The sequence below is a fragment of the Coregonus clupeaformis genome, unplaced genomic scaffold (genome assembly GCF_020615455.1).
Source record: "Coregonus clupeaformis isolate EN_2021a unplaced genomic scaffold, ASM2061545v1 scaf0148, whole genome shotgun sequence".
Lineage (NCBI taxonomy): Eukaryota > Metazoa > Chordata > Actinopteri > Salmoniformes > Salmonidae > Coregonus > Coregonus clupeaformis.
The window spans coordinates 68,398-85,379 of NW_025533603.1; the positions used below are offsets into that span (position 1 = coordinate 68,398).

At 44.2% G+C, this 16,982-nt stretch overlaps 2 protein-coding genes across 2 annotated transcripts; both read right to left on the reverse strand.

Annotated features, from left to right (window-relative positions):
- Window positions 1-137: 137 nt before the first annotated feature.
- On the reverse strand, window positions 138-7,985 carry LOC121586219 (zyxin-like). The gene is made up of 8 exons (XM_041902747.2): window positions 7,869-7,985; window positions 7,350-7,442; window positions 4,442-5,008; window positions 4,213-4,354; window positions 3,498-3,667; window positions 3,185-3,363; window positions 2,946-3,066; window positions 138-2,730 (listed from the first exon to the last, which is right to left on the reverse strand). The coding sequence occupies exons 2-8, from the start codon at window positions 7,377-7,379 to the stop codon at window positions 2,620-2,622; spliced, it is 1,320 nt and encodes a 439-aa protein (XP_041758681.2). The 5' UTR covers window positions 7,380-7,442; window positions 7,869-7,985; the 3' UTR covers window positions 138-2,619.
- Window positions 7,436-16,012, reverse strand: LOC121585384 (leucine-rich repeat extensin-like protein 3). Its single transcript, XM_045213744.1, has 5 exons — window positions 15,555-16,012; window positions 8,807-9,096; window positions 7,971-8,134; window positions 7,869-7,912; window positions 7,436-7,442 (listed from the first exon to the last, which is right to left on the reverse strand). The coding sequence occupies exons 2-5, from the start codon at window positions 9,078-9,080 to the stop codon at window positions 7,436-7,438; spliced, it is 489 nt and encodes a 162-aa protein (XP_045069679.1). The 5' UTR covers window positions 9,081-9,096; window positions 15,555-16,012.
- Window positions 16,013-16,982: the final 970 nt, after the last annotated feature.

Genomic DNA, 16,982 nt, shown 5'->3' on the forward strand with positions numbered 1-16,982 from the left:
AGAGAGAGAGAGAGAGAGAGAGAGAGAAATACTGTATTTGATGTGACAGAATGAGGACAATACTGAACAATAACTTACAGGAATAAAGAAATGTAATTCATGCAAATGCCAAACAGGCACAATAAAACCACACCGGATTTAGGCAATTAGCCATTTGTTTTATTTTGAGTACAGTAAAATGAAAGAAGAAATATAATGACATGTACTGGTAAATAATGTTGGCATGTTTGGAACCGTAAACATATACACATTCACACATATATAAGAGAGGAATTCATAAGAACAATATGAAAAGAACAAGGCAATCATTAAATAAATGAGCAAAGTATGTGTTTCTGAAGGCATCATTACACACCAGTGGTCTGACAGTGATGACAAAGGCATGGTCACAAAGGTGGAATCATTTGTGAGAAAAATAAAAATAGGAAAACAACTGTTATAACACTAAAGGTGCTAACAACGACCCAGATAACATGCATATTGAGTCCTATTTGGCCATGTGGTTTTGAATGTTAGTTTTGTCATTAGGGTTGTGTCGCTATGCCAGACTGAGGAATGTGTAAGGATGGGTGTTCGGTGCCAACTAGTATGAACAGGAGAGAGTGGAATCCTAGGGTGAAAATGGCACCTCACCAAGTTTCACATAAAAATCGCAGAAAATAAAAGTACTTATCAATGAAATACAGTATGGTTAGATTACAATTAGAGTAAATATAACTGATATCAACACAAAATTACACTAAGCTGAATAATGGAAACAGTGGTATTCATTGGAATATTATGAGAAAGGAAGAGGAACAATATACTGTGTAAAGCAGACAAAAAACATGATTAAAAATGAAAGTGAATTCCATGAAAATAAAGGCAGTGAATTTAAAGTGTGATGCATTTGAGTGACCACTGCCTGGATTTGAAATGTGTTACCAACACCTTGAACTGCTGCTACTACGGTCAATGACCTGCTATACAACACCGTAGATTGGGGCATTTCTCTCTTTTATCCTGCCATCAGGACTGGCCATTTGATCTGTTGCATGTTTATAATACTTAATACCCTGATTCATAAAATCAGTTTTATTACGTTAGTCAGAGATCTGCAAATGCCCCAAATACTAAGCATTTGTAAATGCAGGTGTATAGTTACAGTATTTGTGATTATCATCCTCAATGAAGCGCTCTTGAACGCACACTTATCTGGTATGCAGGCGAGTTGAGATATCTAATGAATAACATAGGTATAGAGATATTACCTCTCATTAATTCAATTCACCTGAAGGTAAACTGTAGGTCCTGGAAGTTGCCCTCTATCCCCTTTAAATTAAGATTAGGGATGGGGTAGAGTAATCTGATCCTAGAACTGCAGTTAAGAGCAACTTCTGCCTAGAGCGTAGGTCCTGTTCTAAGCCATGCAACCCTCGTTAAACTACAGTACTCTAATTATTTAACATGATGAGATACTAGGAATGGAATCTGTGCTTGGCAAACTTTTTACCTCTTTGTTCTTGGTAGTGTGTAATGGTAGTATCTCTAATCATGATCTTAAATCGTCTAATACACTTTAAATCCCTTTGACAAAGAAATTAATTGTAATTTTGATCGTAATGTACCCTCATTCTGTGCTTGATAAAATGGTGAGAGTAACTGAGTGATCTGTAGCTATGCATGCCTATAAAGCAACAAACGCACACAACAAAAACAAACGAGAGCGACATTCATGTAGTTCCTCTGGCCCCCCCAGAGGAACTACATTTTCCACAGCACACTGCTCTGCTACATCATGTCTGATGGGATATGTAGTTCTGTAGAAAGCACTCTCTAAAGGCAGTTAAGCACCTTGTATGTTTGCAGGCACTATAACTCCCAAAGTGCTTCAGGTGCCACCAGCCCACCAGAGCTCAGCCCTATGGGAGGTGCAGGGGAACATGAATTAGTCCACCTTAAACTTTTGTTCAACTCCTCGTGCACCGGGGTCAGGGGGTTACACTAAACTCCTGGGAAAAGTTGCCAGTAGGCACAGATCTAGGATCAATTTGCCGTCCCCATACCTAACCCTAATAAGTAGGCGGGACCCAAGATCAGCATCTAGGGGCAACTTCACCTTACCGTTACTATGTCTCAAATACTCTGTAATAGTTCAACTCTTTCCCTTCCGTACCACTGAAAAGTGGAAGGCCTAGACAAATCAAAGTTGTATGGCTAAAACCTTATTAACATGTTTTCCTATCAGTGGAGAGAGAAGAGGAGAGGAAACCATCTTTGACTGTTGGGACACAGCTCATGACTAAGCTGTACTTGTGCAAGTCATGCTGGGAGATTTAGCGTAAACAAAAAATGGCCTTGATAACACTGGCATTAACACAAGGGGAGAAGGGGAAAGGAGTCTATCTCAGTGCAGTACATTACCTCTGGACTGAGACAGGGGGAATAAGCAGAAAGAGGAGCGAGACATAACGACACACACACACATACACACACACACACACACACACACACACACACACACACACACTAGGTGCACAAGTAAAGCCCTGTTGTAAAGACAGAATGGTGGAAGCTGAATGGATCCTGTGCCTTGGATTTGGTTCAAAGTTCGACTTGAATAACAGATGTGTCCACCAATCAATGCATAGCCTTGGCCCGCTGGGTGTGGCACTTCATGCACAGGATCCTGCCGTCCAATGGGTAGCAGCCGTCTGCGTCCGCCTCTATGGAGAGGGGGCGGGAACAATCCTGCAAACAGGAAGAGAGACGGAGAGAGAGAGGCTTCAGGATGTGCAGAAGGTCACTGGAAAACCTATACATCCAAAACACTCGGGGGACACCCTTCAAACTGTTTAGACATTTAACCATCTCGTCATAATACATCCTTAGGAGTTTATCTTTACATCTGGCACATTCTTTATGTGTTTATAGTACTTTAGATGTAGCATGTCTGTTGTCCTTACCTCACAGCGGTAGCACTTGAGGTGGAAGTTCTTGTCGAGGGCCACGACCCTGACGGTCTCCTGACTGCCGGCGTCAGGAACTATGGGCTCATTACAGCTCACACACAGGGGAGAGAAACGCCTACAGGCAGGGGGACAGAGAGGACATTAGACCTGTACCCCCCCCACACACACACACACACACACACACAATACCTGAGAGAGACATTAGACAGAGACAAGGAGATGAGAGGACGTACCTGTGGTAGTCTGGGACACAGTATGGGTTGTTGTTGTCGTCAGTGATGAAGGGCGCCCCCTCCAGGCTGCAGGCGCAGGTGCAGCAGCGGAAACAGTGGGCATGGAAACACTGGCCCACCGCCTTCAACACACGGTCTGTAATACGCTCCCCACACCGAGAACACACCGCCAGAGAACTCTGTGGAGACACACAGACAGGAGGGTGAGAGAGAGAGTAAACAAGTTACATGTCTTTGTGTGTGAGAGAATGAATGAATTACTGTAGGCTTTTTTGTGCATGTAATTGCTGTGTGTGTACATGTGTGTACTCACAGTGTAGCAGTCCTCACACTGTGGTGTCCCGTCCTTGTCGTAGAACTGCATGCCCTGCAGGGGGCGATGGCAGCTCACACAGCAGAAGCAGTCAGAGTGGAAGAGTTTGTTCATGGCTCTCACTGCAGGCTGGGAACGAGACAGAGCCTCACCACACTTCCCACATACCTCTGAGAGAGAGATGAGGAGAGAGAGAGAGAGAGCACGGAGGGAGAGAGAGGACGGAGAGAGAGAGGACAGAGAGCGAGAGGATCAAAGTTGGTTGATGCTGACAGAGGCAGAGCTCAGTTAGTCCTATTACACATAGTCATCTGACTAATTACCACAGACACACTGGTCTAGCATCAATGAGAGAGAGGAGGGAGGAGGCTCCTTACTGCCTAATTACACTGATCAATCATTTCCATGAAAGGCCTATCAGAACTACAGCCCAGTCTATCAGAACCACAGCCCAGTCTATCAGAACCACAGCCCAGTCTATCAGAACCACAGCCCAGTCTATCAGAACCACAGCCCAGTCTATCAGAACCACAGCCCAGTCTATCAGAACCAACAGCATACTGAGATACAGAACTCTGTGATGGAGTGCTGTCAGGCAGGAACTGGACAAGAAAATGATGCTCTGATAATAGAGTATTATTCTGACACGATGGGTATGGTAGTATGAAACAATGAACTAGTGTAGGTGATGAACGGCGGGTGTGTGTGTGTGTACCTGTAGGTGGTGAAGTGATGACAGGAGCGTGTGTGTCCATGTCTTTGATGAATGCATGGGTCATTCTCTCCAGCTCCTCCACCTCCCTCATGGAGAGAGGAACACCTCCACCTGGGACAGAGACAGGCCCAGGGGGCGAGGGCTGGTGGACAGAAAACACACAGATTTAACAGGGGGAGTACTAAACGTGCACGCCCACACACTCACCCCAAAGGGTCTCCTAACATACCTTTGATGAAGGGGGAGTTTTCATTGGCTGGCTGTAAGAAGAGGGTGGTGATGTCATCGCTTTGGGCTGAGGAGGGGGCACAGGAGCAGGAAGGGGCGGGCTCACAGTCATCTGAGAGTCAATGGAAGATGGCTTTGAGTGATTGAAGGCTGGGGGAGCCACTTTGTTGGCTGGAGGGGCGGGGGGAGCGGCAGGAGGAGGAGGGAAGGAGCTGGCTGCAGGGGAAGGTTTAGGAGCAAAACCAAATGGAGCCGGGGTGTGGTTCTGGTTCTTCAGCCCCACAGGAGGCACGGACGTCCCTGTTTTTATGCCCCCAAAAGCCTTAGGAGCCACGACTGGGGCCTTAGCAAATGGCTGAGGTGCAGGCGCAGGAGCTGGGGCGGATGTAGCGTTATTGGCTTGTCGGTGTGTCGATCGGAGTTTGAGCTCCTCGGCCCAGGGAGCGGGAGGGGGCTTGTCTCCCATCTCTGGAGGGGGGAGGAAGGAGAGGTTGGGCTTGGGAGCGGTGGGGGGAGGACCTGCAAGCTTGGGGGCAGGAGGAGGAGGAGCTGAGGACTGACTGGGCAACTGGGGAGACAAGATCAGACAAGAAAACATTACAGGCTATATGTATTGAAGAATTGAAGAGAACTATGGAGACAACGCGCAACAACAAGCTGTTGCATGGACTCAAACCTACTTTTAGACAAAAACATCATGAACTGAGTGCCCCTACAGCTATTTTTGAAGTTTTCCTGTTGAAAATACAATGTTCTATACAGTTCTATTTGAAACATTCTAAACAATCCACCCTACTTAACAAGCCGGCTGTGTTTGTAGGAAGGGTGAAAACGACTAATAGTATCATTCAAGTATAGAATTCAAAAACTTAAAAAGGTTGCAGGTAGCGACTTTCAATCGTATCAAATACTCAACATCCACAAAGCACAGGCTCTGAGTCATACAGGGGAACTTGAGCTTATCAGTAGTAATGTGTGTCTGACATTTTTATCATGAGCTTGTGCCAACATTTCTCTGCTCCAGTTCCTCCCAGGAGGATTAAAACCTTCCCCAGACCGCTGGCCTGGCCCCACACCCCACAGGCCTGATCAGAATGGAGTATGCATTGTGTATCACTCTCTCTCTCTGTCTTGCTTGGTCTCTCTTTCTGTTTGCGTCTCTTTCTTTCTTTATATGCATCATTCAGGGTGTGGGTCTCTGCATCACTCACTTCCTTGGTGTGAATCAATCTCTGTTTTTGTGCATCACTCTCTCATTGTCTGTGTGTGTGCAGTAACTAACAGCTTACTCATCCTAGAGCCATCAACCTGAACAGACACAAAACAGCCTGGCATCTGGCCAAACGGTTTCTCCTGACCTGCTCTCTCTCTCCCTCTCTTTCTTGACTCTCCATCTCTCTCTCTACTTTGAAGGCCCCTTTATTCAAACTTCTCTCTTTTTTCCTCAGCTCTTTTTTCCATTCCCTCCGCATCTCATCTTTGTTTCTCTCCATCTTCTCAGTCCAAGTCTTTCCTACTCCCTCTCTCTGTATCATGCTGTGTCTACTGCAGTCTTTTGTTACATTCAGTTTCCCCTGTTGGTTTACTGACATTGTGTGGTTCTATGACGCCCTACAGCATATGAAGCTCTACAGCATATGACGCTCTACAGCATATGAAGCCGTACAGTATATGAAGCTCTACGGCATATGACGCTCTCCAGCATATGAAGCTCTACAGCATATGAAGCTCTACAGCATATGAAGCTCTACAGCATATGAAGCCCTACAGTATATGAAGCTCTACGGCATATGACGCTCTACAGCATATGAAGCTCTACAGCATATGAAGCTCTATGGCATATGAAGCCCTACGGCATATGAAGCCCTACGGCATATGAAGCCCTACGGCATATGAAGCCCTACGGCATATGAAGCTCTACGGTATGACGCTCTACAGTATATGAAGCTCTACGGTATATGAAGCTCTACAGTATATGAAGCTCTACAGCATATGAAGCTCTACGGTATATGACGCTCTACAGTATATGAAGCTCTACAGCATATGAAGCTCTACGGTATGACGCTCTACAGCATATGAAGCTCTATGGCATATGAAGCCCTACGGCATATGAAGCCCTACGGCATATGAAGCCCTACGGCATATGAAGCTCTACGGTATGACGCTCTACAGTATATGAAGCTCTACGGTATATGAAGCTCTACAGTATATGAAGCTCTACAGCATATGAAGCTCTACGGTATATGACGCTCTACAGTATATGAAGCTCTACAGCAGGGTTCTTCAATTCCGGTCCTGGAGGGCCGAAACACCTCTGTTTTTCATCCTCTCCTTCTAATCAGGGGCTAATTCAGACCTGGGACACCAGGTGAGTGCAATTAACTACCAGGTAGAAATAAAAAACTGAAGTGTTTCAGCCCTCCAGGACCGGAATTGAAGAACCCTGCTCTACGGTATATCATGCTCTACAGTATATGATGCTCTACAGTATATGAAGCTCTACAGTATATGAAGCTCTACAGTATATGAAGCTCTACAGTATATGAAGCTCTACAGTATATGAAGCTCTACAGTATATGATGCTCTACAGTATATGAAGCTCTACAGTATATGAAGCTCTACAGTATATGAAGCTCTACAGTATATGAAGCTCTACGGTATATGAAGCTCTACGGTATATGATGCTCTACAGTATATGAAGCTCTACAGTATATGAAGCTCTACAGTATATGAAGCTCTACAGTATATGAAGCTCTACAGTATATGAAGCTCTACAGTATATGAAGCTCTACAGTATATGAAGCTCTACAGTATATGAAGCTCTACAGTATATGAAGCTCTACAGTATATGAAGCTCTACAGTATATGAAATACATTCCCTCCTCCCCCTTTCTTGCCCTTCTCTTTACCTTGGGGTTGAAGGGTCCTCTGGTCTCCATCTCAGACAGAAGGTCAGTTAGAGAGTCCAGCTGTTTGTCAAAACTAGTCTGCTTTGTCAACAGCTGTGGGAGAGAGAGAAAGGGACAGACAGAGTGAGGGATTGTGAAAGAGTGAGAAAGAAGGGGGGCGGAGAGAGCAAGAGAGGATGATGATTGTTAATCAACAGGCTGAATCTTGACTTTAAATATGTATGCAAACTCGAACTGCCACCTAAATCATACACTTGTGTCAATGGGGAATGTGCACAGAAGTGTACTGATAGAACAGCATGTAACTGATTTGCATGGATCAGAACTTAAGCACGTTAGGCAATAGACATCCACATCTGCTTATTGAGGACATCCACCATGGTAGCAGTTATGTGGATGAGAGTTCTGGCTGTCATCCAACACAATTACACCAATACAATGACAAGTGCTTTGGGACCTTATGGAAAGTACTATATTACAAAACGCATTCCATTATTATGATTATTAACCCAGACTCACCCGAGAGTTCTCCCCAGCACTGGGGACACTGCTAGGACCAGAGACTGGGAGAGGGGGAGGGGGTGGTGGAGGAGGGGGAGACAGGGAACGGGGGAGACAGACATTCTCCTCAGGCGGGGCGGGGGGGAGGGGCAGGTCATCCACAGCGGGAGGGGGAGGGGCAGGGAAGGCAGGGGGAGGGGCATCATACGCTGGGGGTGTGGTTGCACAATTGGGAGGAGGGGCTGGCAGCTCATCGTCCAACGGAGGAGGAGGTGGCGGGAAGTCTAATAGAAACGGGGAGGGGTGATTGGTTAAAACAAAGGCGTGGCAATAAAATGGTTTCTAAATGTTCTGTAATTCATTCAAAACCTGTCATCTATTCAATGCACCCACCCAGCCATTCGTTCAAGGGAACTCCATGACAATACAGTTTTTACACACAGAGACAGTGAAATGATACTGTCAAGAAAATAGACTTAAAGGGATAAGTAGATGGGTAAGTAGAAAAACTGCTTAATTGCCAGAATCTCACAGTATCCCTTTAAATGCAGTGATTGGAGTGTGAGAGTAACAGGAGGGGTGAGTTTCATTGATGGGATAAGGGCCATGTTGCAGTCTACCAATCTGTTGGGTTGCTAACACCAGGCTCAAACTCTGGGATCCAAAATCCTTGTTTTATCAGAAACACAGCTAAATACTTATAACTAAATAATAACATGTTTGATGCTTCTATTGCGAGATAAGTCTGGTCCTAAAACAACCCCAAGCCACTTCCCCTAACCCCTACACTGGGCTTAGGGGACCCTTCACCATATTGTTTACACCTTTCCAGTTACTTCACATCTGCACTGTGAAGGGAAAGAGTTTAAGTGAAGGAGTTAGGGGTCACTTTGAACCAGACAACTAGATGCATGGGATACATTTTTACAAAATGACAAACGAAAAGGGCCAATCACCTTCGCAGAGCGATGGTGGGGGTGGAGGCATCACTCCAACTCGACCAATGACAGCTGTGCCGACACCGCGTGTTGAGGAGACCACACTAGGGGGAGGAGAGGGACCTGGGGGAGGAGTTGAGCCTGGGGGAGGCGACGGGTCGGACTGGCTTTTGGGGCGTGGCGGGTTGACCGAGGCAAACTTCTTTGGCTGGTTGTAGAAGGAGGGGGTGGTGACTTTGAGGTTGATGGAGGAAGTCACCATGAAGGGCTTACTGCTGCTGGAGTCAGCCATGTTGTCTCTTTACTATCTGAGGAGAGAAGAAGACAGCTGCTCTTTATGAGAATATTGGTTTATTAGAACGATTTAGAAGAAGACAAACACAATCCATTCCAAATCAATATCAACTCAAATGAGCTGTAGGGAGGCTGCCAACTCTTAGAGAGATGCCTGTATTACAGAGGAGGTCTATCAAACCTGGAGCACAGCTGTAAAAAGGATAACAGTGACCAGAGCTAAAATAAACCTTTGATATATAATGAACCATGGAGCATTAGCTTATCTGAGGCGAGCACACAAAGCTTTTGAAATAGTAAGGAAATATTTTTCTTTGGTGAATTAGTGGGGACACATCAACCAAGGACCTAACAAACCCACAGCCTAACTACAGGAGAGAACCCCCAAAGCATGCACACACACACACACACACACACACACACACACACACACACACACACACACACACACACACACACACACACACACACCTATGAAAGACCTTGGCTGCTTTACACAGTACCTCGCCCTAGATTGTAAATACACACTAGCCACTCCTTAGGCTCAGTAAGGAGAGAGGCATACCGTAAACATAGCGTCACTTATAGCTGCTTCAAGGTCAACTCTCAGTATGAAACCGTTCACTGTAATAAAAACTGTTAAGAACTACAGCATGGTTTACTATAGGAATGACCGGGTCATTGAGCTACAAGGAGAGGGTCATTCAATGGGTTAGCTCAAATATTTACCTCACACGTGTTTGTTACAAATGTTGACGTTACCTCAGCGGCTCTCTCAGATTCCTCACAAAATCAGAATGCGTTTCCCCAAACGCCTGTGGCCCTGTAGGTGACCCCTGGTTAAACAGAGACGTGGCTCTCTTCCTCAGTACCTGTCTAACATTACTTTCAGCTAGATGCGAGGCTGTTATAGTGCCCTACAGAGTATCTATATAAATAACGGCATTGATGGGTCCTAGCCAGTGCCTCACCACTGGCGCTGGATCGTAAATAAGCCGAATGGGTTATGACTAGAAACATGCTTTTGTCCATAATGTGAAATGCTTTTGTTAGATCACAGAGCAACAATATATTTAGGAACCGTTGCCATAGTGATAATATACATGGGTTCTCTCAGGCCTGGTTTGTTTTGGATGTAAAAGCCGTGCCCAAGAACTAGCCTAGTACGTGCTGTGATGTGGGTTCATGATGCGGGTGACTGATTTCTTTCTCCATGATCAGAATCAGCCTTTAGACGAGGAATCATTTACCACTCAGGCTTGACTTTAATGTTACGTCATGTCCGTTTCATAAGAGTCTTAACGTAACTTCCTTCCCAGTGTCACCAGATTTCTATTAAATATGACCTATAATTAATTATAATCTCAGTGAAATAGTTATTTTATTTTCATTAAGTATGTTAAAAAGCAGCTTTTCTGTGTTGGAATGGTGTGGGTGTACCCCAACAACAGAATGGCGTGGGTGTACCCCAACAACAGAATGGTGTGGGTGGTGTATAACGGTCATTAAAAATATTAATGCAAGTAGATCGCTGACTGGCAAGCTCAGCCAATCAGCCAATGAGCCAACATGACATAATGTTCTAGGAGTAAATCGCAGGCACATTATTTAAACGGTCTGTGAAATACAAGTTGGAGGTGGGTTTTTTAAAGTGTTTTTTCTCCAATTTATGCTTTGGCCACAAATATCAGTATAGGACAAGTCAACAACATAATTTGGGTATGAGCTAACAGAATATGAACTTTAAAAAGTGAAATTTCCACTGGACAGTTACTTTAAGACACATTTCTTAAATCGTTTTTCAGTTTGAAATTGAGGTTGGTGGGCATTTTGAGGTTTCCACATTGCATGTAGCTGTGACTTGGGGGACACAAGTTCTGACAAGATAAAGACATCAACAGTGGGTGAAAGTATTCCTGATATGCTGACGAAGGTCTCACCACAGAGTCTGAAGAAGAAAACACAGGAAGTAAGCTAACTTTCTTTCTTAGGATCCTCTGTAAAACACAGGAAGTAAGCTAACTTTCTTTCTTAGGATCCTCTGTAAAACACAGCATTTTCTATATTTCACTCACAACTTCTTACTTTAGCAGTTAAAATACTGACAGGAAGACAAAGAGAGAAGTGATCATATTTGCACTCACAAGCCTTCAAAGTGAGCAACAAAAAGCCACAAACTGCTAAATCTTCACTTTTCTTTTTTCAAAATTGACTTACCATTAAATAATGCAGAGAAGAGCAGGATGAAATATTAAAGGAAAATGACCAAAGGGGACATCAACCAATCTGGTTGCCCACCCTAGCACAGAGGCTGCTGTAGGCTAGCTAGCAGCCTTATTTATAAAACACCCGTGGGACTAGGACAGATGGAAAGAGGGGGGTAGATGGACAAACGGACACACAAAGTGGTCTTGGAAACTGGCTGAAAAAGTCCAACCTAACAAGAGTCCAACACTCCACGGACAAAGCTTTGGCTCCTCTCTGTGATTAAAGAAATAGCCTACACCAAGCAGAGCAGACCTCCCCTGTAATATCCTCAGTCAGACAGAAACCTGTTGAAACCTCTGCTAATGAGGTCCAGGGCGTTGGATCCCAGCAGACTGTTCAGTTATGAGGGAAATATTTATTCGCTTTGATCTGTAATGGCTTTCTACCTTTCTAGAGAGCCAGTGCTCTACACTAAGTGGAGGCAGAGAACTAGGCTTATTGGTTCTACATTTTTACAATTTAGTCATTTAGCAGACGCTTTTTTCCCCCCATACTGGCCCCCCGTGGGAAACGAACCCACATCCCTGCCGGCCAAACCCTCCCCTACCTTGGACGACGCTGGACCAATTGTGCGCCGCCCATGGGTCTCCCGGTTGCGGCCGGCTGCGAGAGAGCCTGGACTCGAACCAGGATCTCTAGTGGCACAGCTAGCACTGCGATGCAGTGCCTTAGACCACTGCGCCACTCGGGAGTCAGTTCTCGTGCTCTCATTTAAAAGTGTCTCATTATATTAGATAGCATACTGTAGAGAAGCTATAGGGATAATGCATGAGACAGTCACAGGACTGAGACATGCTAGGGGCAAACGTTCCTCATGTCCCTGGAAATTATTCTAAATCAGAAATAGACCACCCTATTTGAGGAATTAAAATCAAACCAAATACTGCTATAAACAAAGTTATTTTTTATGATGTATTATTTTAATTTACTATTCAGCCAACTGTAAAGGCATTGACAAAAAACATTCCCCACAGATGAAATTTGATCCAGAGATGATGAGACCCATGGTGAGAACATTTGGCACTTCAGTTGAGTGACATCATCAACACCATGGTCTGCTTTTTCCTCTCCCTCTATGTCTCTCTTCTGCTCCCCATTTCTCCCCCTAAATCACTCTCTACCTCAACCCCCAATCTCCCTCCTCTCATTTCAGTTGGATGACATCACCAGGGTCTGCATTTCATCATCTTAACTAGTTTTACAGCTTGGCTGTGAGGCGAAATCACGTGTATAGAGAGCAATAATATAATAATAATAATAGCTCATAGCTTATTGAGTACATTATGATTTCCACATGGTCGTAGGTCTACAAAGGAGGATTAGAAGACAATTCATTTGGTAGAGGAGATTATATTTGAGATGGCTTGCAAGGCCCAGACATGGATTGAAATATATTTCCACCAAGCGAAGCATCATTCTGTGTTGGATGTGGATATAACACTAAACACTGTTCTTTTATCAGTGGGTGTTTTGTCTAAGTGCTCACCAGACACACCAACACTCAGAGTTGATACAAACAACACAAACAATAGATCCTGTGCCAAACCAGTAAGAACACTACAGTGACAAGCCTACAAGCTGCTAGGGGGCGAAAGCTTTGGAATCCAGATGCTGAGTATAAAACAGGTAGAAGCACTTGATTCTTAAAGGCACTATTGAACTAGGGCTGGGAATTGCCAGGGACCTCAAGATATTATATTATCACGATACTTAGGCAACGATACAATATGTATTACAATTCTCACAGTTCTATATGTATTGCAATTCGATACTGTGATTTTATTGTGACTCAATGTTCCAAACATATTGCTGACCATATGTCTGCTGCAGAAGGACAAGAGAGAGCCATGAGAAAACAAGTTTTTATCAGTCATAGAAATAAAAGCGCTGAAAACAAATTGTCTCCCTATTTAAAAAGAAGATGGAGTACAAGTTATGAAGGAAAAATACTGGAGTTTTGGTGCAGGTACAGCCAACTAGCGCAAAAATAATATTGCGATATAGTCCATACAATACATCATCAAAAAATAATATCCCGATATGTAACTGTATCAATTCCCCTAACACTTAACCCTATCCCCAAACATAACCATAACCCTAAATCAACAACAAAATACTTACTTGTTCATCAGCTCTGACACCAGTGTTGTTCTCTCTAGCATGGCCATCTAGTGACTACCCTATTGTTGCTAAAGCTCCATTGTTGTCCCTGAGTTTCAGGACAGACACGCCCAGCTCTGTCTGTGACTGTCTGTCTGGGGGAGTTACTCATGCAGTGACAAAGCTTCTAATTGATTCTGATCTTACAGGTCACTAGCCTTTCAGAGGGGACTGGGATCTCCCTCACAGCTTGGCAGTAGTACTAGGTTAGGCTATACTGACTGAGTGAATGGGTGACGTATGATATTAATTGTATCTTACAGCGATCTTATAGAGGTCAAATGGCTATGGCATGCTTGTGAATGGAATCCCCAGACTCCCACCCAAACAGTCATGCACACAGACGTAGTAAGACCTAGCCTGCTTTACTCTGAACAAGCAAGTTTAATGACGAGCCTCCTGAGTGGCGCAGTGGTCTAAGGCACTGCATCGCAGTGCTAACTGTGCCACTAGAGATCCTGGTTCGAATCCAGGCTCTGTCGCAGCCGGCCGCGACCGGGAGACTCATGGGCGGCGCACAATTGGCCCAGCGTCGTCCAGGGTAGGGGAGGGAATGGCCGGCAGAGATGTAGCTCAGTTGATAGAGCATGGCGTTTGCAACGCCAGGGTTGTGGGTTTGATTCCCACGGGGGGCCAGTATAAAAATAAATAAAAATAATAATAATGTATTCACTAACTGTAAGTCGCTCTGGATAAGAGCGTCTGCTAAATGACTAAAATGTAAATGTAAATGTAAATGTAAGGGGAGAGAGTTAAGGGGAGAGAGATTTGGAGACATGTTAGGCATTAAGCTATATGAGGATAGCCTGGGTACCAGTCGGTTTGTGCCATCATTCGACTCAGGGCTCTAAAGTGTGATCGATTTGGTCGCATATGCAACAAGTCTTATTTTAGGAGCACTGTACGACTAGGAAAAAAATCAGTGAAAGGCCCAAAAAAATGTCTACGCCTCCAGCCTCCCAAATCAGACTGTTCTCTCTACTACCGCATGGCAAGCGGTACCGATGCACCAAATCTGGAACCAACAGGACCCTGAACAACTTCTACCCCCAAGTCATAAGACTGCTAAATAGTTAGTTAAATAGTTAACCAAATTGCTACCTGGACTATCTGCATTGACCCTTTTTGTACTACATTTTGACTCATCACATTCGCTGCTGCTACTGTTTATTATCTATCCTGTTGCATAGTCACTATATTCCTAGTTAAATATATACACATATCTACCTCAATTATCTCGTACCACTGCACATTGACTCAGTACTGGAACCCCTTGTATATAGCCAAGTTATCGTTACTCATTGTGTATTATTAAGTGTTTTACTTTTCAAAAATCTCTCTATTGTTGGGAAGCATTTCACTGTTAGTCTACACCTGTTGTTTATGAAGCATGTGACTAATAACATTTGATTTGGCCATGACACTTTGCTTCTTGAAAGTCCAATATCTTGAAAACTTGACTGCTGACATGCAAAACATTTTTGGACTGAATGAACAGTGGACTAATGAAAAAAATGCCAAAAGAGTTTGAGTGGATTTTCCCTTTAATTGCATTTTTGTCTGTGGAGCTGGAAAACTACCACAGCACTCCATAATCCATAATCTGTCTTTACATTTTAGCCAGTGGGTTTGTGTGAGAACAACCATCTTGTCAAACAATGGAATCACATTTTGGATGAAACAACAGCTGGTAGTTGCTTGATGGATAACCCTGCTAGACACCATGACCACCCTATTGCATTAGTGCCCCACCCACCTCTTCGCATACCTCTGATTAGCTATGGTAGGTAGCTGTCTGCTAGGCTCAAGACAGCTAAGAACAACTGAGCACACATAATATCCGACGGTCATCAATTAATCATCCATGTAGTCATAGCTAGCTAAGTGAAGTCTGTCGAACCCAAATTCAAGAGGATTGCAGTATGTGTCAATCAGTGTGATATTGATAGCCCTGGGATAGCATTCACCTGCATACAACCTAATGTATCTAATAGTATAGAAAAGCGCTAGCTAGAAATTATGACTAGTTAGTTTGTGCACTCACCTAACGTTATCCTTTTGCTGGCTAGCAGCTTCCCCTACAGTTGGTAGCTAGCCAGGGAGGTTGTAGAAGGCTACCGTTACTTCCTTGCCTCTCTCTACTTCGATGACACGGTCTATCGTCCCCAACCGGCCCCTTTCTATTTATTCTTCAACGATAGGTCTATATGTACCCTAAATGGATGTTGCCATCACGCTTTCCCTGTCTATTTTTCAAAGGAATGTGAGATTTATGTCTGGCTAGCCAGCCAGCTAACTTTTCACCCAAAGATGTACTTCCGGTTACAGCTTCCGCATTTTTCTTTGTGGTGAGCAAGCGCCTATCTATCAAATGCTGTAAAAGTGTAAATGCGCCCCTTGCACAAGGATTGCTCAATGGACTAAAAAGCGGAACACCACCCACCTTAGATGAGTAATAATAGTACCAGGCACTTTGTTAGTGTTCTTTCATACATTTTCTTAACTGTTGAAACTCTGCAATGCACCAAAACTATATATAGCATAATCTGATTACAACATTGCTTAGACCGAAATGATAAAGCTACAAAATATTTAATAGAGATAACTTGTCAGATGTCAAACAGTTGTGCTGCCACTATTAAATGAACAACTGTTATCTATCAATAACTCATATAATCAGTGTAAAATCTGTTCTTACCTATGTGTGCAGTTGGGAGAGCAAATGATTACCCTCCCCTACAGTGTCTCTCTCTTTTTCCCTGGCAACAGATCCAAACCGAGACAGAAAGTGTGCTTGTTAACTTTCCTCTCCCCCTCTCTCTCAGTTCCCCTACAGCTGTTAGACCCTCCCCCTCTCTCTCTCCTCCCCCTCTCCATGGAAAAGGAATGACACCATCCTTCCAAACATGTTCTTTCTCGTTGGACGTTCTCTCGGGATGTGTATATTACTATGTAAACACCACCTCTCTCTCTCTCTCGCTCTCTCTCTCTCATTGTGTATGTTCGTAAACTGCTGTAAGGCAGTAGTCTCTGTCTTTCCTCTCTGTTTCTCCCTGTCCCTCTCTCTCTCTGGATTCTTGCAACATTCTTTATTCTATGACATCAACGCTGCCTGCCTTTCCTTGTAAGGTCAGAGAGAGAGGGAATGAGTGAGAGGGAGGGAGGGAGGGAACGAGAGATAATGGAGGTAGAGGCTTGATTAGGTACGAACACTAAAATGGTTGGGGGACACTAAAATGGCTGGGGGACACAAGGGAAAGAGAAAGGCCACAGTACACAGACAGTACTAAGAAAACACTTTACTGAACTCTGTATCCATCATATGTGTCCCACACTGGGAGAAATGGGTATCACTTGATCAGTTGTCTAGAAATAACTTTGCCGCTGTACTTTAAGTTTCTCCTTCATGCTGTTGCACTCGCTGTAAGCTCTGTTCCTGTCCAGGTGTAAAAGGCATTAATATTCATTTTGG

Excerpts from the sequence above, each read along its gene's own strand:
- LOC121585384 (XM_045213744.1), bottom strand. The coding sequence starts at position 9,080 with ATGGCTGACTCCAGCAGCAGTAAGCCCTTCATGGTGACTTCCTCCATC. Across the intron at positions 8,135-8,806 it reads CCCACCATCGCTCTGCGAAG|ACTTCCCGCCACCTCCTCCT; the intron begins GTGATTGGCCCT and ends CGTTTCTATTAG. Across the intron at positions 7,913-7,970 it reads CCGCCCCGCCTGAGGAGAAT|TCTCTGGTCCTAGCAGTGTC; the intron begins GTCTGTCTCCCC and ends CCCCTCTCCCAG.
- LOC121586219 (XM_041902747.2), bottom strand. The coding sequence starts at position 7,379 with ATGGAGACCAGAGGACCCTTCAACCCCAAG. Across the intron at positions 5,009-7,349 it reads GAGGACCCTTCAACCCCAAG|TTGCCCAGTCAGTCCTCAGC; the intron begins GTAAAGAGAAGG and ends TTGTCTCCCCAG. Across the intron at positions 4,355-4,441 it reads AAACTCCCCCTTCATCAAAG|CCCTCGCCCCCTGGGCCTGT; the intron begins GTATGTTAGGAG and ends TCTGTCCACCAG.